Source organism: Canis lupus, chromosome 20, assembly GCF_003254725.2.
Source record: "Canis lupus dingo isolate Sandy chromosome 20, ASM325472v2, whole genome shotgun sequence".
Lineage (NCBI taxonomy): Eukaryota > Metazoa > Chordata > Mammalia > Carnivora > Canidae > Canis > Canis lupus.
In genome coordinates, this window is record NC_064262.1 from 39,237,918 (window position 1) to 39,258,573 (window position 20,656).

The 20,656-nt window shown below is 57.9% G+C and overlaps 1 protein-coding gene across 1 annotated transcript in view; it reads left to right on the plus strand.

Moving 5' to 3' along the window:
- The window catches only part of CACNA2D2 (calcium voltage-gated channel auxiliary subunit alpha2delta 2), a 138,379-nt gene that overhangs the window by 114,671 nt on the left and 3,052 nt on the right, over nucleotides 1-20,656 (plus strand). The window contains exons 9-37 of the mRNA XM_049098208.1: nucleotides 2,301-2,442; nucleotides 5,730-5,861; nucleotides 6,024-6,081; nucleotides 6,961-7,011; nucleotides 7,136-7,235; nucleotides 7,343-7,501; nucleotides 7,737-7,844; nucleotides 7,942-8,020; nucleotides 8,559-8,608; nucleotides 8,781-8,870; nucleotides 9,043-9,114; nucleotides 9,318-9,392; nucleotides 10,726-10,800; nucleotides 10,877-10,948; nucleotides 11,035-11,106; nucleotides 11,211-11,272; nucleotides 12,153-12,229; nucleotides 13,364-13,384; nucleotides 16,056-16,116; nucleotides 18,230-18,327; nucleotides 18,531-18,621; nucleotides 18,739-18,801; nucleotides 18,951-19,054; nucleotides 19,310-19,408; nucleotides 19,501-19,589; nucleotides 19,790-19,840; nucleotides 20,068-20,139; nucleotides 20,253-20,405; nucleotides 20,561-20,613. Of these exons, the coding sequence (XP_048954165.1) occupies nucleotides 2,301-2,442; nucleotides 5,730-5,861; nucleotides 6,024-6,081; nucleotides 6,961-7,011; nucleotides 7,136-7,235; nucleotides 7,343-7,501; nucleotides 7,737-7,844; nucleotides 7,942-8,020; nucleotides 8,559-8,608; nucleotides 8,781-8,870; nucleotides 9,043-9,114; nucleotides 9,318-9,392; nucleotides 10,726-10,800; nucleotides 10,877-10,948; nucleotides 11,035-11,106; nucleotides 11,211-11,272; nucleotides 12,153-12,229; nucleotides 13,364-13,384; nucleotides 16,056-16,116; nucleotides 18,230-18,327; nucleotides 18,531-18,621; nucleotides 18,739-18,801; nucleotides 18,951-19,054; nucleotides 19,310-19,408; nucleotides 19,501-19,589; nucleotides 19,790-19,840; nucleotides 20,068-20,139; nucleotides 20,253-20,405; nucleotides 20,561-20,613 (2,429 nt within the window). The remainder of the gene's footprint in view (nucleotides 1-2,300; nucleotides 2,443-5,729; nucleotides 5,862-6,023; nucleotides 6,082-6,960; nucleotides 7,012-7,135; nucleotides 7,236-7,342; nucleotides 7,502-7,736; nucleotides 7,845-7,941; nucleotides 8,021-8,558; nucleotides 8,609-8,780; nucleotides 8,871-9,042; nucleotides 9,115-9,317; nucleotides 9,393-10,725; nucleotides 10,801-10,876; nucleotides 10,949-11,034; nucleotides 11,107-11,210; nucleotides 11,273-12,152; nucleotides 12,230-13,363; nucleotides 13,385-16,055; nucleotides 16,117-18,229; nucleotides 18,328-18,530; nucleotides 18,622-18,738; nucleotides 18,802-18,950; nucleotides 19,055-19,309; nucleotides 19,409-19,500; nucleotides 19,590-19,789; nucleotides 19,841-20,067; nucleotides 20,140-20,252; nucleotides 20,406-20,560; nucleotides 20,614-20,656) is intronic.

Sequence of the window (20,656 nt, forward strand, 5' to 3'; positions counted from 1 at the left end):
AATGACACCAGGAGGTGGGTGGGCAGGAGGGGATCCCTGCAGAGGGTCTGTGGTGCCAGGCTGGCCAGGGTGAGCCTTCAAGAGGGCAGGCGGGCAGGGGGCCTGAGAGGGAGGGGTGGGTGGGCTAAAGCAGGTGTGCTTCCCCCTTGGCTGAGCCTCCGTGGCTCCCAGAGAAGTTGCTAAAATTAAAGCTGGAATCTGAAATTCAAATGAAGAGCGAACCTTTAATTAGACCCTGAATCTAATTCCTTACCCCCCTCAGCAGCAGGCTGTAATTTTAGCAATCAGTGCATTAAATATAAACCAGGAGACTGTGGTTGCCCACCATACAAAACCCCCGGGTGTGGGGGTGGCACAGAGGGGCTCCTTGGCCATTCTGGTGCCCCGTCCCCTGCCAAAATCCCTTCAACTCACTGAGCTCCCAGTGTCTAGGTCCCTCCCCCACCCCCCCTAAATCCCTGATTCTCTGTCTGCAGCCCTGAGGCAGGATAGGGACAGCCCCAGGCGGGAGAGTCACCCTGGCTGGGGCTGGGCTCAGGTCAGGCCAAAAGCCCAGCCCTCTATAAATATCGACATGCACACATTTGCCGACTCCCGTGCTTGTTGTGTTGTTTTGTTTTTTTAATCTTTGCCAGAGGTACAGTTAGAGATCTTTCTAGACCATTTACTTTTAAATTACCAGCCAGAAGGTGGGGGTGGGGGAAAGAGAAGGAAGGAAAAAGTTCGCCAGCTGATAGCTTATCAGAACGGAATCCAAATGTCACATTAGTTGGGAAAGTTGGGAGATTAAATTTTCCAGCGCCCTTCATCTGCCGCTGACATTTCGGGGGCTTTCTTCTCCCGCACTTCCCCCTCCTGCAAGCAGAACGTGAGTGGCTCACGCCTCAGAGGCCTCAGAGGCAGCAGGCTCGGCAGCTGCCTGCCCTGGCTTTACCCAGCATCCAGGAGCTTCTGAGGGTCCTCCTAGGGTGTGCCGAGGTGGCCAGAAGGGGGCACACGTGGCAAGGGGTGAGGGGTGGACAGCAGCTGGCTTGGATTTTGCTGTACAGAATCCACCCTTGAAGAGACTCCAAGGGTATTTGCCACAGCCCCATTCAGGCAGGAGGAGGGACCCAGAGCACTCCTGGGGTGGGGAGAGCACATCTGGCTGGGTAGGGAGGCACGATCACCCTTTCCCTGGACAAAATACAGCAGGAGACAGGAACACAACGTGTCCCAGGACCCAGCAAGCGGTGGGGTCTGCAGAGCCACAGGGGGTGGAAATGAGCTGAGCCCGGTGTTGACAGTGGTCACAGGGGTTGAGAGGCAGTGAGGGGGCCTGTGGATGGTCCAGCTATTTACATCCCTTCCTCCCAGGGCATAAGCCCCCCGCCCCTGCTCTGCCTTGGGCTCCGTCCCTCCCTTCCTCCTTGTCTGGCTCTTCCTTGTCTTCCTCTTCACTCTCTACCACCATCTTCCCTTCCCCCTTGCACACCTGCACCCGGGCCTGCCCACCCCCACCACCACCACCACCACCGCTCGGCTGCAGCATCAACGCTGTAGCCGCAGACCCATTCCTGCCAGCCTGTAGTGGTGGGCGGGGGTGCACGGCGCATGCTTAGCCTGCTCGGCCGAAAGATGCTGTAATTGGCACCTGTCAGACGGCTGCAGCTCATTTTAGAAAGTCAACAGGGGCCTTTGCCATCCTGCTGCTATCAGGCGCTGAGGACCCTCCCTCTGGAAGTTACCCGGTCTCAATGCTGGCCCCCACCCCAACCCAGCTCTCCCCCCAAACTCAACCCTTACAGCCACCTGCTGCAGGGGTGATGACCCTCCCCCAGATGGGGCAAGGACGCACTCCCTGTTGCCAAAGGAACTGCATGCAGGGATGGGTGCGGCCCAAGGCTCCTGGGAAGGGCTGCCTTGGCCTCCCTGTGATCGCACAAGCCCGTCCTTGTAAGCAGAGGTCAGCCGCCTGCTCCTTCTCACTGGGATTTGTCCTCTTCACTGATAATTGGTTTTCAAGAATGTGGGGAAGGGTCAATTTGGTTTTGGTTTTGAAATTTGGATTTAACAAATGTAGGGATGGTGTGGGAGGGGAGGGGCAGATGGGAGTCACAAGCCTCCTGGGTGAGAGGTCCATACTCCCTATCCATCTGTCCCTGTGTCTCTCCATCTCTCCCCATCTCTGGCTGCTATAGTCTCTGATTCTGAGACTGGACTCTGGCCCTGTCCTGCCTGCAGAGCTGTCTGACCCTGTTCCACCATTTTCCAGCCCTGATACTACCGTGGGGGGTGGGGGGCGATATCCCTTTCTGCAGGACGACCCTGAGAGTGAGGATGTGGAGAGGGGGTCCAAGGTCAGCACCCTAAGGCTGGACTTCGTTGAGGACTCAAACTTCAAGAACAAAGTCAACTATTCGTACACGGCCGTGCAGATCCCCACGGACATCTACAAAGGCTGTGAGTGTGCAGAGCGATCAGAAACAGCCCTCCCCACCCACCACGTCCTGGGCACTGCCACGTCCCGGGTGCTCAGCCAGTGCCATCTGCCTTCAGCCCCCTATACCCAAGGTCACACGTGCCCACCCACACGCAGGCGTCAAGTCATCCTCAGGCACAGCCTCACACTAACTCGCAGCAAGCTATGAAATCCTCGGATTCTCACCCCTGTGCGTGCACAATCTCCTGCCCCTGCGTTTGCATGTGCCCACACAAATGTGCACACACAACTTGCTCCCCCACAAGCCTGGACCAAATCCCCATGTGCCCCCAAAGCAACTCCTCCCCACCACCCCCCATTCCCTGGCCCCAGATAGCAATGGTGGAGGAGCTGCTGCATCAGAGGAACACTGGGTCTGGGGGAAAGGGTGCAACTCCTCACTCAACAGCTGCCAACTCTAGAACACCTCCTTCCTTGGCCAGGGTCAGGGCAGCTTTGCACGATGGGGAACCACGTCACTATAGCTGAAAGGATTTGAGTCAGACATATGAAGGAACTTCCTGAAGATCTTAGGAGGTGTAGGGGGACGAGGCCGAGAGTCACGCACTACAGAGAGAGCTCTGGCAGCAGGCTTTAGGGCCCTGGAGTCTGCTGGTTTGGGTAGAATTCTGTGAGCACCTACAGGGTGACCCAAGGGGGATCACTGGGTGGAGGAGCTTGGTACACAGGTCCCAGAGCTTCTGGAAGGTCTCCAGAATGCAGGCAATCCTCCAGGGTCCTCAGGGAGGCCCCCAACGCACTGGGGGTCAGCCAGGCCTTCTAGGCAGCCTCAGGTGGGGGTAAGGAGAGATGCTCCCCCCACCCCTGCAGTCCCTCCCACCGGCCGCCCGCAGGCCACCTGCCCGAGCCAGTCGAGGAGCACTATCACGGGCAGGCACACTAATTAAAACAGGAGCCATACCGCCCTCCCCAGTCACCCCTCGCTACCCACACAAATTACATTTTATATGTTTTTTATTTACTGTGTCACTTTTAATTAAATCTGTAATCGCCTGCCTGAGGGGGCATGGTCCCCGTTTCCCAACTCAGCGTGATCTGAGAGTGTGTGCACGTGGGTACGGGTGTGTGTATGTAGGGCTGAGTAGCAAGCCCTTTCCAGGCAGGGAGGCTGGAGTGTTTGCACAAGTGTGTCTTAGAGTGAAGGCGTGTGTGTACATCTTGTTGTGGATACCTGCAGGGGCAGCCCAGAGGCAGGGGTCTACCCTTGGCTCTTAACCTGAATCAGAAATGCCCCTCTGCCAGCAGCTAGAAGGGCTTCCAGGGCAGTCGGCTCTAGGCCTCTCCTTGGGAAGATGGGGAAACCGAGGCCCACTAAGGGTTGGGACTTACCAGGCTGACTCTCCCAGGGCAGGCAGTACTATACGAAACATTTGAGAACCCAGCTTTATTTTTTCGTTAAAGTGAAAAATAGAAATTGTTCGACTCACTAAGTTTCTAAATTAGGAACAGGACCATAACATACTGTTCAATAGGCACAGCCAATGCTAGAAATGTGTTTTGTTTTCACATTATGGTCAGTTAAGGGAAGCTACAAGGACAGAGCGAGCGAAGGGAGTGGGAGCAGAGAGAGAGAACAGGCCGCAGACAATATGCAGCAGAGGCCCCACGCTGGAGGGCGAGAGCAGAGGGCCTGTGCCCAGCAATGTGTCAGCGCCCCCGGACTGTGAGAGCCTTGAGCATTTGTATCTTTCAGTCACAGCTTTTCATCTGCTTTATAGGTTTCAGTGTTCCGAGGCTCTGCTCTGAAGAGAAGGGCTGTGCGTTTTTGGAAAGCATTCTCTGATTCTCACTTGGGGCGGATCTTTGATAGGGATCTCGGGGCGATGGTATCAGGGCTCCACCTGGGAAGGAAGGAAGTGGAGGAAAAAATATAGGCCCTTAGGGGAGGGGTTTAGGTACAGAGGCCTGACAGTGGTAGGTGTCTAGCACCTGGTGGGTTTCTTTTTTTTTTTTTTTTTTTTTTTTTTTTTTTTTTTTAATTTATTTATGATAGTCACAGAGAGAGAGAGAGAGAGAGAGGCAGAGACACAGGCAGAGGGAGAAGCAGGCTCCATGCACCGGGAGCCCGACGTGGGATTCGATCCCGGGTCTCCAGGATCGCGCCCTGGGCCAAAGGCAGGCGCCAAACCGCTGCGCCACCCAGGGATCCCCCCTGGTGGGTTTCTTCAAGTGTCCTATGTGCAGAGACCATGTATACTGCATGCAAGACACACATGCAGAGACAGGTATACCACATGCACACACACATTCATTTAGGGCTGTCCTGAGTTGGAGGATGGGGGTGCTGCCCAAGCCATCCTGTGTTTTTGCCCTAGTTGAGGGATCTATGGGACTGAGCCTATTCATCTGAGAGAAGCCTCGTTCTGTGAGTGTACGCAGGGGCGGGTCTGGCCAGGGGATCACACATGTGCCACCAGAGGTCAGGGGAAAGGGAGGGTAGGGGTAACTAGTCACAGGGGTGTGTGAGAGCAAGACCCAGTGCTGTCCTCCTGTGGGTACAGAGTGCTGTGCAGGTGTGAGCATGCGTGCCCATGCCCGCAGCAGCATTCGGGCTGCTGGGAAGGTAGGTTTGAGGACCAGGGACTCACACACCTGGCTGGAAACACAGAGGCTCAGTGCAGATATACCTGTTAGGGAGTACAGTCTGTGTGCATGCATGTATATGTCTGTGCAAGTGCACGTGCCTGTGTTGGAGCAGGATCATGACACAGCCCCTGCCCCTCCAAGAGCCTCCTCCCCCGCCCCTGCCTGCTTCTGGCCCCAGTTGATTAATCATGGAGCTGAGTGGCTTCCAGCTTATCAGGTACCTTAATAGCTGAATAATTCCAGCCCCATCAGCGGGCCCTTAATTGCTTTCTTGTGGCTGCAGCCCGGAGTGCATGCTGAGTGGGTGAGCTCCCAAGGGACCAGCTGCAAGCTCCAGGCAGCATGCTGGATGGGCATCCCAACTTACAACCCCTGCTACCTGGGCAGCCCCTCTCCAGGGGCCACAGGCCACAGCTGCCTGCCTGATCATATGGGGCCTGACTGAAGGGTAGGCTAAGCTGGCTTGGGAGGGGTGAGGACCTGGAAGTCTTCCTGGAGGAGCTGGCACAGCCCTCAGCTGAGCCCTGAGGAATGAGAGCCCAGCTAAGCAGAGAGCAGGTGAGACTCTCTAAGTGGGGGATATGTGCATGGGTGTCCTGGTGAGGTTCAGCAGGGGGACAGCCCAGGCACTCTTCACCCCAGACCCCTGTCTCCCCCACAGCTACTGTCATCCTTAACGAACTCAACTGGACAGAAGCCCTGGAGAATGTGTTCATTGAGAATCGCCGGCAGGACCCCACGCTGCTGTGGCAGGTCTTCGGAAGTGCCACGGGAGTCACTCGCTACTACCCAGGTAGGTGTCAGCCCATCTCTCCTGTCCACCCACCCCCCACTTGTCCTGTGGCATATGGGGTGGTTGGTCACCCTGTGGGCTGTGGGGTAGCCACTCTGGCAAGGGCGGCCTACCCTGGCCAGGCCCTTCCCTGCCAGACCCCCTGACCTTCTCCTCCCACAGCCACCCCATGGCGAGCCCCCAAGAAAATCGACCTGTATGATGTCCGAAGGAGACCCTGGTGAGTGAGCAAGGAGGAGCCGGGCAGGAACACCCCTCCATTCCCCCACCTCTGCTGCCTGCTCCCCTCCCTCCCGATATCCAGGACTCGGAGCAGGGCGCAGCCAGCTCTATCCAATTTTCATTTCACACATCGTTGCCACTGGAAAATGGATCCCATCACCCAGGCAGGCCTCCCAGCTGCCTCTGCCCCCCATCCACTGCCTGGCATTCCACCCCCTCGGGACTGAGGGATTGGGCCAGTGGGGGTTTCCAAGGGTGGCCAGCCCCCACGCCACCCATCTGAGCCCTGGACACCCCACCCTCTGCTCTGCCTCTCCTGCAGCATCCCATGACCTCCTCTCTCCTGTTCAGTCCCACACACAGCAAGGACTCAGACCTCAGGGTCTTGTCCTGGGACAGGGGACATGACAAGCCACTAAGACCAGGGAACATACCTCCTGCCCCCTCTCTGGATCACCCATTCATCCCTCCTTGGGGTCATTCATGTGCTGGGAGATTAGGTCACTCATGTAATGGGCAAAGACTGGTTTTTGGTTTGTTTAAGATTTGTATTTATTTGAGAGAGAGAGCATGAGCCAGGGGAGGGCAGAGGGAAAGGGACAAGCAGACTTCCCACTGAGAGGGGACACCCTGATGTGAGGCTCAATCTCAGGACCCCAAGATCATGACCCAAGCCATAGTCAGACTCTCAACCCACTGAGCCACCCAGGTGCTCCAGAACTGTTTTATTAAATGTGGTATCTTCAGTGCCTAGAACACTGTCTGACCATGCAGTAGACGCTCAATAGAAACATGTTGAATCAATATGTGGGTAAAGGAAGACAAGGCCTACAGGGTCCGAGTGAGGCTGACCCTAATTGAGGCTTCTCCCGGGCAGGTATATCCAGGGGGCCTCATCACCCAAGGACATGGTCATCATCGTGGACGTGTGAGTGTGTACTGCCTACAGGGGCATGGGGAGGAACGGGGTAAGAGTCTGCCACCTGGGAACCTCATAAGGGAACAGCATTAGAACTCCTGAGGCCTACCTGGCGCCTCCATGACCTTCCCAGGAGTGGCAGTGTGAGCGGCCTGACCCTGAAGCTGATGAAGACGTCCGTCTGTGAGATGCTGGACACGCTCTCAGATGATGACTATGTGAACGTGGCCTCGGTGAGTGCCAAGGTGGCAGGTGGGTGAGGAATGGACCACCCCACCCCATCCCATGCTGAATGCCCTGGCCAGCCTGAGGCCGCTCACCACCCTCACTGTCCCCACAGTTCAATGAAAAGGCACAGCCTGTGTCATGCTTCACACATCTGGTGCAGGCCAATGTGCGTAACAAGAAGGTGTTCAAGGAAGCCGTGCAGGGCATGGTGGCCAAGGGCACCACAGGCTACAAGGCCGGCTTTGAGTATGCCTTCGACCAGCTGCAGAACGTGAGCCCCGTGGGTGGATGAGCGGGTGGCTGGGGACAGGCAAAGGCCTGGCCTTGGTGACACCAGGGAAATCAAGATGAATGGCCTTGTTAGCGCCCAACAGGCAGCTCGGGCAGATTGCACCATCTGCTGTGGGGGAGAGGGCCTGAGGACCAGGCCTTCCAGGGGAGGGAAATCCACCCCGGGACCAGGGAGGGGCCAAGAGCCACCTGACCCAAGCCCTGCTCCTGACCAGTCCAACATCACTCGTGCCAACTGCAATAAGATGATCATGATGTTCACGGACGGTGGTGAGGACCGTGTGCAGGATGTCTTTGAGAAGTACAATTGGCCCAACCGGACGGTGAGGCTCAGCCCAGGTGGGGGCCGCCCTGACCCGTACCCGGTAGGGGGAGGGCTGTCCTCTAGCGGCCACAGCAGTAACCTCCAGCCCCAAACAGGTGCGCGTGTTCACTTTTTCCGTGGGGCAGCACAACTACGACGTCACACCCCTGCAGTGGATGGCCTGCGCCAACAAAGGTATCCCATCCAGCATCACTGCCTGGTGGCTTGCCGGCCATGCCCTGCTGTCCATCGGGTTGGTTGTCCAACTGTCCACCCGTATGTCCAGCTTTCCAATTGCCTGCTTATCCACTGTACACCTGCCTGTGCATGGGACTGTCCGTCTCTATTTGGCCATGTGGTTTGTCCATCTGACTGCATATCTTTCTGACCATCTGTCTGTCCGTTGTCCATCCATCTCCCAGTTTATTGCTCCTATGTCTGCTTGCTGGTCAGTCTCCCAATCCATGCATGTGGGCCTGGCCCCTGGATGGACTCAGCCTCAGGCCCTTGCCTTTACCCTGCCTCTGCTTCCTTGCACCCCTACACTCATGGCCCCTTTCCTGGCATTGGCCCCATTGATGGGGCAGTGGAAGGGGGCACTGAAGGGATAGGAGTCTGGGGGTAGTGACACCAGAAAGAGAAGGGGCCTGGACACACCCCAGGGTACAGGATCCCCTGTGCCATGGGTCCCAAGTACCACCCAGGCCCACCTCTGCCTCACCTTCCTTCACAGGTTACTATTTTGAGATCCCTTCCATTGGAGCCATCCGCATTAACACGCAGGTGAGACCCGAGGGGGCCCCCTCCTCCTAGCCCCTTGCTTCCTGAGCACAGTGTGAGTGCTGGGCTGCTGTGGTGTGAGAGCGCCCCCTGGTGGCATGCTGATATAGAGGGAGGCAGAACAGGGAAGGTGCAGTGGGAAGTGGACTTGTGACCCCTGTCACCTTCTCCCCAGGAATATCTGGACGTACTGGGCAGGCCCATGGTGCTAGCTGGCAAGGAGGCCAAGCAGGTGCAATGGACCAACGTGTATGAGGATGCTCTGGTAAGGCCTCGGGCCCCCACAGATGGGCCCACAAGGCCAAGTTCCTTAAGGGCCCCTTTGTGGGAGTAAACCAGAGAAGAATAAAACGAGCCTATGCCTGAGCCCATCCTCTGACCACTCAGGGTGGGGCAAGCTGGCCACAGGAGACTAACCTACCATCCTCTCCCTTCAGGGGCTGGGATTGGTGGTGACAGGGACCCTCCCTGTTTTCAACCTGACACAGGATGGCCCTGGGGAGAAAAAGGTAAGGTTCCCCCTCCCCCCTGGGAAGGGCCAGGCATCCCTGAGGGGGTTGGGCAGGCTCCTAGCAGGCCTGAGATGGAGAAGGGACAGGCAAGCCTTCAGACCGGACAGGGATAACTATGACTTGAGAGCGGCATGAGGTTTGGACCCTGGGGCTCCTCCGGGGAACTGAGCCCATGGCACGCCCCATGCCTCTGCTCCCAGAACCAGCTGATCCTGGGTGTGATGGGCATCGATGTGGCTCTGAATGACATCAAGAGGCTGACCCCAAACTACACAGTAAGTATCCATCTGCCCATCTAGCCAGCTCTGCCTCCCCCTGGACACAAGCCAGGCTCAGCAGAAGGAGTCAGATGGGGATGATAGCACCTCCAGGGAAACCTGTGAATTCAGGCAGTCAGGAAAGGCTCCTGGAGGAGGTGACCTTGGGCCTAGAGCTGGGGTCAGCAAACTTTCTGCGAAGGGCCAGACCATGAATATTTTAGGCTCTGCCAGCGTAAATACTCATACTCGGTTCTGCTATTGCGCTGAGAATGGCCACAGACAAAACAAATAGATGGACATGGCTGTGCTCCAATACAATTTTGCTTGTGGATCCTGAAATATAAGTTTCATGTAATTTTCACATTCATGATCTTTCTCAACCATGTAAAACCATAACAAAACAGGGGCGCCAGGTTAAGCGTCCGACTCTTGGTGTCAGCTCTGAGTCCCACATAGGCCGCTTGGCAGGGAGTCAGCAGAAGCATGTCTCCCTCTGTCCCTCCCCGCCACCAGTGCACACACATGCACGTGCACGCTCTCTCTCTCTCTCTCCCAAATAAATCTTTAAAAAAAGAAAAATGTAAAAAACATTCTTAGCCATATGGTGCCCATGGGCCATAATTTGCCAACCCCTGGATAGTCAAATAGACAGGAGGTATACCTTAGAGTTACAGTAAACTCTTTGAGCAAAGGACTGAAGATGAAAACCAAAGTCATAAAGCAGGGTAGGGGCAAGGTCAGCGCGGCTGGCCCAGGGCCTGTAGTGAAATCAGGCCTTCAGCTTCAGTCTTGGTTGTGAAAGGGGTGGGGAGTGGGACGTGTGTGACAGCTCGCCCAGGCCCAAGCCACATGAAGGCCCCCTGTCGTTGTCCTCCACGTGCAGTGAGAAAACAGCCTACAGAGCAAAGGGTGAGTCCAGGATCCCATTCACTCCTCCATCACTTCTATCTGGAAGAAGTACCCAAGGATTCCATGGGTACCCCCCTCCCTATGTGCCCTACTGAGCCTGGGAGCAGGAGGAGGCAGTAGTGGGGAGGGCACAGGGAGGGACCCCTGGAGGCAGAACATCCAGCTGCCTGACACCTCCAAGAGAATCAGGAGTTGTGGGGGCAGAAGGCCAAATGGAATCAGGGTCCCATGGAGCCCACCTGCCCCAGCAAGGGCCACCAGCCTGCCAGGCTGGACTTGAGAAACAGGTTCAAGGCCACATGGTGTGTGGGGACCCCTGGCCCGGGGAAGGCAAATGGTGCCTGTCAGTGGTATGGAAAGCAGGCTAAGGAAGAGCTCGAGAGTCTGGGGAATCCCTGCCCAGCCCTCCCAGCTCTGAGCCCCCAATCTGTGCCCCCAGCTTGGAGCCAACGGGTACGTGTTTGCCATTGACCTGAATGGCTACGTGTTGCTGCACCCCAACCTCAAGCCCCAGGTGAGCCAGGGAGCAGCCAGGAGGAGGGTCAACCCTACAAAATGGGGACCCCTGACTTCCTGCCCTGCCTCCACAGACCACCAACTTCCGAGAGCCTGTGACTCTGGACTTCCTGGACGCCGAGCTGGAGGATGAGAACAAGGAGGAGGTGAGGGAAAGGAGGGGAGGATGGATAGGAGCACCCAGAGCAGCCGGGAGCGGGGGCTGCACCCCTCATGTCTCTGGTGCTTCCAGATCCGTCGGAGCATGATTGATGGCAACAAGGGCCACAAGCAGATCAGAACACTGGTCAAGTCCCTGGACGAGGTGAGAAGGTGGTAGAGGGGGACAGAATCAGTGTGCGCATCCTCCCACTCTCCATCCCACCCCTGCCTACTGGCCCAAGTACCTGACCCAGCCTCTTCTCTCAGAGGTACGTAGACGAGGTGGTGCGGAACTACACCTGGGTGCCTATAAGGAGCACCAACTACAGGTGAGTGGGGCAGGGCTGGGCCGGCAGGGAGAGGCGGGGGCAGCCCCAGAGCCCAGGGTCTGTGGGTGCCTAGCAGCTACAGCCATGATCCTCGTGGAGCACCAGCAGCTAGGGCTGCTCACTACTCACCCCAGGACTCTCGGTCCCCCAAGGGCCTCTTGCTGGCCCTTCAGGAACAAGGGCCATCTCCCGGAGCACAGGACAGAGACAAGACAGTGCATCTGATGTCTCCCTGTGCCACACTAGCCCCTCATGTCACCCCTGCCTGGACTGTACCCCTGGTTGTCTGCACCCAGGATGTCCCTCAGCACATCCCCAGGCCTGCTCTCAACAGGCACCACAGCCCTCGGAGGAGTACCCTGTGGTCAGTCCCAGGCAGTGCAGGCTGTCTTCCTGTGCCCCCAGAACTGGTCTCACTCACACCCCAATCCCAGTGTGTGGTTGCTTCTCACCATGTAAGCCCCAGGCCTGCTTTTCACTGGCTTCACATGGCCTAAGTCCCTGGGGACTAAGGACCCAATCCTATGGCTGTGCACCCAGCAGCCTAGCTCACTGACAGTACTCTGGGCCTTGTGATTTTGCCGCTGGCCTGGCTAAGGAGGCTGCCTGGGTACCTGATGTGTGTTGGGGGGTGCTGCTGGAGGTGGGGAGTGGGGTGGGGACTTCCTCTGGGACTGGGCATTCTGAGGCCTCCATGAGAGTCTGGGGAATGACTCTCCCACAGCTAACAGGGAAAGGTGGCCCTGGTGGTCAGGAAAGGGGACATCACAGCCCAGGCCACTCTACCCAGCTCCCAGGCCATGGAGTGGGGGGATAGATGCCAGTGTGGCCCACCTCTCCCCAGCAGTGACAGATGCTTCTCCCCTCCCCTCCTCCTTAGCCTCGGGCTTGTGCTCCCACCCTACAGCACCTTCTACCTCCAAGCCAACCTCAGCGACCAGATCCTGCAGGTCAAGTGTAAGTGGCCCGCCCCCTGCCTGCGCCCTGCACCCTTGCCTCTGCCCCGCACCCTGGCCGGCCCCAGGCAGCATAGCCAGCCACTGGCGGCAAAGGCAGCCCCTCCTGCCCAGTCTGACCAACCCCACCCCCACCCCAGGCACCCGCAGGCTGGGGCACCAGCCATCGGAAAGTCTGTGGAAATCTGCATGCTCGCCTTTTCTCAGATTTGGTTCCAGATCATTCTCTCATGATTTCCGTTGAGGTTTTGGTTTTAGTTTCTCCTATTGCGTGTCTTCCCTCCTTAGCCTGCCTCCCCACCGCACACCCCTGGGGGCTGCATTCTTGGAAGACACCCCTTCCTCTCATTTCTCCTCCCCCCTGCGCCCTGTAGCTCTCCCCCTCTGTGGTGCCACACCCCCCAGGGTCTCTCTCCCCCTCCTCGCCCCCTCACTCATCCTCATTTCCCTCCTTTCTCTGACCCCCTCTGCCCTTCTGTCTCTCTCCCCCCTTCCCTCCCTTCTCTCTCCCCTTCTCCCTCCCTCCCTCCTTCTCTCTCCTTTCCCTGTACCCCCACCTTCTCTTCCCCCCTCCCTTCTGCTCCTTCCCTCTCCCCCTCTCCCAGCATCCCTAGTTTCTCTCCCTCCCTCCCTCTGCTCTCTTCCCCATCTTCATCCCCTACATCCCAACCCCCCTGCCTCTTCTTCCTTCTCCCTCACCCCCCTCTCCTCCTCTAGGACCTCTCTCCTTCCTTCCTTCCCTCCCTCGCCCACTCCTCTGCCTGTGGCTCATCCCTGCATGTCCTGCTCACCCTGGGCCTCCCCCAAGAGGCCTCCGGAGCCTGTGGCCCCGCCTGCCCACCGCCCGAAGTCACTGGGAGGGAGGCTGGGGCTCCGGCCCCACCGGGCGCCCCCCACCTGCCTGGCCGACTGGGGCTCATCTCCTTTGAGTTTTCTCGCTCTCTCTTTCTCTCTCATGTCGTTTTTTTGCAAGAAGTTTCCTTTCGGTATGATGATGAGACACAATATTTTCATTCAAACAGCCATTGAATAAAATATTGTTTGTGCCCCTCCCCTTCCCCTCCCCCTTTTCGTTTGTTTTTGTGTTTGTGTTGTTTTTGTTTTCCTCGCTTTCTCTCTTGGTGGACTGTCCCAGTGCCAATCAGCAAACTGAAGGGCAAGTATATTCAGAACCAGTGCACCCTCCTCTCCCCACCCCACCCACCCTCACACCCCTGCTTGCCCCCCTCCCTGCCCAGGACCAGCCAAACCCCTGCTCTCCAGGGCTCTCTCCCAGCATCCCCTTGGCTCCTCTAGTTCTTGCCTTTTCCCTCATCCCTAAAACCCCAATTACAGCCAGCGGCCCTTCTCCTGGCCCTGCCTGCAGGGTGGTCTCCGGGTGTTCTGAGAACTCAGGCCCCCTCCTCATCCTTCTTGCTCCCTCTGGGCAGGTCCCTGCCCATCCCCAAAATCTCTGTCCCTCCAAGACAGCTCAACAGTGGGGATAGGGCTGGATGCCTCTCCACCACCTCCCACCCAACAGGGCAGGAGTCCTGATAGGCAAGGGCTAGATGAATCCTCAGTGGGGCTTACGAGAGGCTTACGGGAAAGGAAAGCTGCAGCCACATGAGCCTTCCTCTGGGTTAGTTCTCCCTCCTATGATCTCTGGCAGATGGTCCAGAAGTTGGCAGCTCTCCAAGGAGTTGGCTCTGGAAGGCTCTGGAAGCCCCCCACTCTGATTCTGGGCAGGATAGGTCATCAGCCAGGCCACTGGGAGAGCAAGGCAGACCCAACCATCCAGGGCACTGGCCTAGGTGCTGACGCCCCTATCCCCTGCTGCCTCCACTACTTTAGACTTTGCTAAAGCCTGCTGGCCCAGCTCAACCATGGTACCCACTGCCACTGGGGCAGGTGCTCAGGTATAGAGAAGGCCTTCCCCTGGGGAATAAAAGCAGACTCCCAATGGTGCGCCTAGCCAGGAATGGAAGGAAATGTATCTGGACCCCAAAGGCCAGCAAAAGAGCTCAGAGGGAATCAATCTAGGAGTGAAGAAAAATTCTGGCACTTAGAGATACCCAAGCCAGAGACTCTGGAGTAACGTAGGCAATGAACTCACAGACTCGGGTGGAGAATAAGAGGAGTGGAGGGGGAAGCTCATGAGGGTCTCCACCACTGGTGCACAGAGATACCGCTCCCAGGGCATGCCTGGGTAGATGGGCATGGAGAGCAACCAGGGGATGGCCCAGGAAGCCCAAGGGGCCCTGTCCAGCTTAGTCCAGCAAAAGGGATATAGCTGGCCCCAGTGGCCTGGGTGGGGGTGGGGGATAGGCCCTACCCCCACTGGCTTGAGTTGTCTTTTCTCCCCCTTCCACATCCCTCCCAGTGTCCCCAGAAATGCAGGGCTCTGGTTACAATGACAACTACAGCCTAGTCTCCCTACCTCCTTTTTCTTTCTCCTCCTTCCCCTCCCCCACACCCGTTCCCTGTCGGCTTGTGTCCAAACCCTGCCTCACAGTCCCAACAGAAAGCAACAGTCCAACCAGTGACTGCCCAGTCCCTCCAGGCACCCCTAATCCACTTCCCAGAATCTTGCAGTGCATTGTGGGAGTATCTGGGAACACAGAAGACCCCTCTTCTGCAAAAATAAAGCCCTAGGGTGACAGAGAGGTCGGAACCTTGGTGAAGACAGGATTGGAAGGTGGGCTGCCCAGGGTGCAGCAGACCAAGGAGCAGGGGCACACCTCCAAGATGCGGATCAGCCAGGTAGCTGATCCACCTGGGCAGGGAGACACCACAGAGAAGCCTCAGATTCACTCACAAACCCACACAGAGACACTTGTATACATGCACACTTATGCAAACACACATGCTCTCCCATGTACATATATGCTCACTCTCAAACTTGTGCACAGCCTAACTGGTGGATCCCTGAAAAGCACCCCACTCTGGAGCCCCAGCACTCCTCTTTTGGCTGCTCTGAACCAACAGGTCCTGGAGGCTCGTTGTTCTTCCCCACCTGCCCTCATACCTCCAGCCCAAGAGGGCAGGTGTACAGGTTCAAGCAGGTGTCCCCTCCTGGCTCCCAGACCCTCCTCCCACAGCATGGGGACATTCCCAGATACCTCAAGAGTCTCCCCTCACCCAGCCTCCCAGTCCAGGAAGGACCGCTGGACCCCCACAATGCACTGCAGCCCAGCCCCAGCTGCCCATACCGTCTCTGGTTGGACTGTCTGTGCCCGTGAGAAATCCCTCGGTTTGGCCATGTTGATGCCTGACACAGAACAAAAGCAAGACCTACCAAAATGCAAACAGCTGCAGCAAAGAAAGAGAGATAAAAATCCGCAGCCAAAAGCCAATTCCCTTCCTCAAAGTCTCTTTGGAGGCAAAGGAAGCTCAGCATGCGGTTTTTTCCTTTATGGATATGATAAGAGCAAGACCGGTGCCTCCCCCAGACCATGCATATATATAGCAGTGTGTGTATATATATATGTGTGTGTGTGTGTCCGTGTATATGTGCTATACAGCCGTATGGAAGCATATACAGCCACGCCACGGGACTCACTGCCGACAGAGGACCAGGCCTGGGCAACATATTGGCTATAACTGCCCTCCTCCTGCGATGCTGTAGTCTCCACAGGCCCTCCACCCCTCCCCGCCCGCCCCTTCTCTCTGCCCGCCCCTTCTCTCTGGCTCGAACTTGAACGTGGAAGTGGCGGGTTCCCTCTTTGCTGGTGTCTCCCCCTCCCTCAAGCCACCCTCTTCCCTGTCCCTCCAGCCCTGTCAGCTCTGAGCCCCCTGGCCTCCTGCCTCCCCAGCCCCCGCCGGATAACCCCCCGTTTCTGTTGCAGATTTTGAGTTCCTGCTCCCCAGCAGCTTTGAGTCTGAAGGACATGTTTTCATTGCTCCCAGGTAGCTTGCGTGTGGCCTTGCTGAGGTGTCCTCCCCAACCCCAACTGCCCTGGCCCTGCCTCCTGCACTGCTGCCCGGAGCTCTGTGTGTGTGTGTCCTGTGCAGTGTCGCCCCCATCCCTACCCCCACCCCATGCATAGCCCCGTATGTGCGGCCATGTGCATACCCGGGCCATGCAGCCGCACCAGGCAGCAGTGGCCAGCCGCCGACAGCGCCAGCCCCCACTGAACCTGGGACAGGAGGGTTCCAGACTCCACTGCTCTTCCCTGCCTTCCCAGGCCACCAGGACGGACCCTTTCTGCCCTGGACAGGCTGTCCGCAGCACACTCTCCACTGGGCAGCTGCTGCTCTGGTCTGTAGGTGCCCTTCCCACCCCCTGCCCCGCACCCCATCCTTGTCCTGTGTCAGTCAGTGTTTGTGTGGTCTGGGGATGAGCCAGCCAGAGCCCCTGTCAGCAGTGCTGAATTCAGGTGTGGTGGCTCACGGAGGATGGGGGGAGGTGGGGAGTACAAGGCCTTCAAAGAGCTGCTCTGTCAAGTGAGGGGTCGGGGCCCCGCACCCTGGACCAGCCCTGAAGTGCACAGTCAGCATGCACACACATCCTTGGGTGCACACCCTGTGCCTCTTGGCCCACAGTGAGGAGGCCGACAGGCCCCCAGGTGGTGAAGCCCTCCACTGTGACCTGGCTTTGGATGAGGACAGGTGGATGCAGCCGACACAGACCCAGGGGCACTCTTGACTCTTGGCACCACACGGGGGCTCTGGACATTCCTGACCTCCATGTGTGTGCACGTGTGTGCATGCACCCACACATTTCTCTTGACTCTCTGTAGGTGTGTTTGTATTTGTGAGCAATTGTGTACATTCATAAGGGTCTGAATGTAAATGTGGGGTGGGCTGTGTGCCTGAATGACTGTGGAAATGAGTGAGAAAGGCCCGTGTGGCCCACATGACCCTGAGAGAGGGGACTGTTTATTTTTTTGACTTCTGTATCTTTGGCTTGGGAAAGCTCAATGAACACGTGTTGGGTGAGTGAATGAATGAAGTAATCCACAACCGTAAATGTACATATTATTGGGGGACGGGGGGTGGGGGGACGGCAGGGGAGTTGTATCTGAAGTACAACTGGATGGGTGTCACTCTGGATGTGTCTGGTGTGCCCTGCTACCACAGAAGTACAGGCTGGGCACTGTACAAGACCATCGGGGCCAAAGAGCAAGTGGGTGCTGAAACCCCACCCCAGGTGCCCTCACCAAACCATGGGCCCTAGCACAGCCCAGGGAAGCAGTGCATTCTAAAAACTCCCAAAGTTGCTGCCTCCAGGCCAGTGGGAAGGCCTCTGGTGGCAGAAGTGTGAACGAGGGATTGGGCAGGAGAGAGAGCTCCATCTAGCAGGGTAGAAGGACTGCTCGCCAACATTTCCTGGGGACCAGAGCCCTAAGCAGGCCACCCATGCCCCCAAAGTTCCCATGTTCTCTGGCCCCGGAGCCTGAGCCCAGCAAGGGCCTTGAAGGAAGTGAGGGATCTTGCCTGTCTGCTTCTGGGGGAAGAGCATTCTGGGCTGGGGGAACAACCAGTCTGAGGCCCCACGTGTTCCCACTGGCTTCCTGACACCCTCTGTGGTATGATGGACCACACTGAGACTTGGAGAGCTTGAGTGAGCTGTCCAGAGGTGCAAAGCCAGGAAGCGGCAGGCTGAGGTCTCACACCCAGGCTGACGAAGCCGGTGCCGGGACTTCACCCACCCTGTGCCCGCGGGAACACGACAGCATACAGGTGGACCAGCCAGAAGTGACACACTGCCTGGGGCCTCCCAGGTGGGCCGTGTGGGTCCAGCTCCACAGGAGGCGTGGGAGGCCCTGCAGGGCTATACCCAGGGGGGAGAAACAGCCAGGCTGGAGGAAGCAGACCATCATTCTTGTGTCAGCTCTGCCCCTATTCAGACGTGGCAGCCTGCCAGGCATGTAGTGGCTACAACCCATAAAAATACACATGCCCCTGCCTGAGGCCCAGGCTTCTCAGCCAACAGCCAGGCAGGCCTGTGGGGAAGCCTCAACACTACTGCTCTGTCCAGCCCCCCAAGCCTACTCTTCTTGCCCCTCCCCACCCCCAGAGAGTATTGCAAGGACCTGAATGCCTCAGACAACAACACCGAGTTCCTGAAAAACTTCATTGAGCTCATGGAGAAAGTGACTCCAGACTCCAAGCAGTGTGAGTGCCTGGTGGGGCAGCTGGGTCTGGGTAGTGCCCAGGCCAGAAGGGGGCAGCCCAAAAGAACCCAGAGATGGGGCAGGTATGAGGCAGACCCAAGCCCAGGCAGTGAGGAAGGCTCCTTTGGAGCCTTGAGTATGTGGGGGAGAACGGACAGGAAGCCATGAGATGACACCCCCTCCACCCCTACCCTCCCGTTCCAGGCAACAACTTTCTTCTGCACAACCTAATCTTGGACACGGGCATCACACAGCAGCTGGTAGAGCGAGTGTGGCGGGACCAAGATCTCAACACGTAGGCACCACCCAGCCTGTGGGGGCAGGAGGTGGGGATGGGCCCGGAGGCCCTGGCCCTGCCCTGAAGAAGGCAGGCCTATGACTCACCTCCCTGCTGCACCCCCCCCCCCACCAGGTACAGCCTTCTGGCCGTGTTTGCTGCCACCGATGGCGGCATCACTCGCGTTTTCCCCAACAAGTAAGTGACCTACCCTGCCACCCAGCACCCTGCCCCTGCCTAGGACCCTGCCTCTGCCCTGCTGCCCACAGGCCTCTTTGCACCTGCTGAGACACGGTCCCCACACACCACCCCTTCCACCAACCTCTCTGTCTGTCTCGGATAACCAGAGCAGCTGAGGACTGGACGGAGAACCCGGAGCCCTTCAATGCCAGCTTCTATCGCCGTAGCCTGGACAACCACGGCTATATCTTCAAACCCCCACATCAGGATGGTGAGTATTCTCCCAGGCGCCTAGCAGCAGGTGGGAAGTTGGGGCTTCCCTGTCTGCTCAGCCAGGGCTAGGTTCTGCTGTCTGAGACCCCTCTCAAACACGAGGCTAGCTGAGACTGGGGCAGATGAGAAGACAGAGCTAGGCTGTGCCGAACACTACACTGGGTACTGGGGGCTTGGCTTGGGCTTCTGGGTACACAGGCCCAGCACAGGGTGATCCATGTGCTCTACTCCTAACTTCCTCAACCCCCTCCAGCCCTGTTAAGGCCACTGGAGCTGGAGAATGACACGGTGGGCATCCTCGTCAGCACAGCTGTGGAGCTAAGCCTGGGCGGGCGCACACTGAGGCCAGCAGGTGAATGCCTGGGGCAGAGGTGGGGAAAGAGACGATGGGCAGGGTGCTGCCCAGGCAGGTGGGCATTGATGGCCCCTTGCTGTCCTCTCTAGTGGTAGGTGTTAAGCTGGACCTAGAGGCCTGGGCTGAGAAGTTCAAGGTGCTAGCCAGCAACCGTACCCACCAGGACCAGCCTCAGAAGGTACCTGGGTGGGGGTGGGGCCAGTAAGCCCAGCAGTACTAACTCTAGAGGCCCCCAGGAACCCCTAACACTCATTCAGAGTGGTTCCTGTGCCTCTGGGGAGGCAGTGGCTGTTGCAAATAGTGTGGGGACCCAGATATACGAAGGGTGATGGAGGGGGGAAACTATCAGGCACCTTACTGTCCTTGCTCTCTGCCCAGCAGTGTGGCCCTAGCAGCCACTGTGAGATGGACTGCGAGGTTAACAATGAGGTATGTGTGCCCTGAACCCTAGCTTACTCCAATCCCACACTTTAGTCCCCACTACAACTCCTAGCCCATCCCTTGGCCTGGGGGTCCCAACATCCCACTCTGACTTCACAGGTTTACCAGAGCTGGGGGGAGTGGTGGCCCTTCTACCCAACGACCCGACTGCCAGGGTCTGGGGAGGAAGATCTGTGCCTGAGTCTCCGTCTTCCTCCCCCTTCCCCACCTCTCAGGACCTGCTCTGTGTCCTCATTGATGATGGGGGATTCCTGGTGCTGTCAAACCAGAATCATCAGTGGGACCAGGTGAGGGTCAGGAAGAGGTTGGAAGGAGGGAGCCAGGGTTTGAGCCTTCTGGGGGTGTGGCACTACCTGCTCCGTGACTACCATTCCCTCCCATTCCCTCCCGGCCTTCCCAGGTGGGCAGGTTCTTCAGTGAGGTGGACGCCAACCTGATGCTGGCACTCTACAATAACTCCTTCTACACCCGCAAAGAGTCCTACGATTATCAGGCAGCCTGCGCCCCCCAGCCCCCTGGCAACCTGGGTGCTGCACCGCGGGGCGTCTTTGTGGTGAGCCTCAGCGATGCCTGGCCAGGAGATTGCGGGAGGAGTGGGGGGGGATGGGAGACCTGCCCACAGACGACGCTCCACTTCTGAGGAGAGAGCTGGGGGTGACCCGGGTCCAGGGACAGCAGTGGCAGCCCATGCCCCTCTCTTCACTGCAGCCCACCATTGCAGACTTCCTTAACCTGGCCTGGTGGACCTCCGCTGCAGCCTGGTGAGTCCCAGGGAGGAGGAGGGGAGGGCGGGGGCTCCCTGGG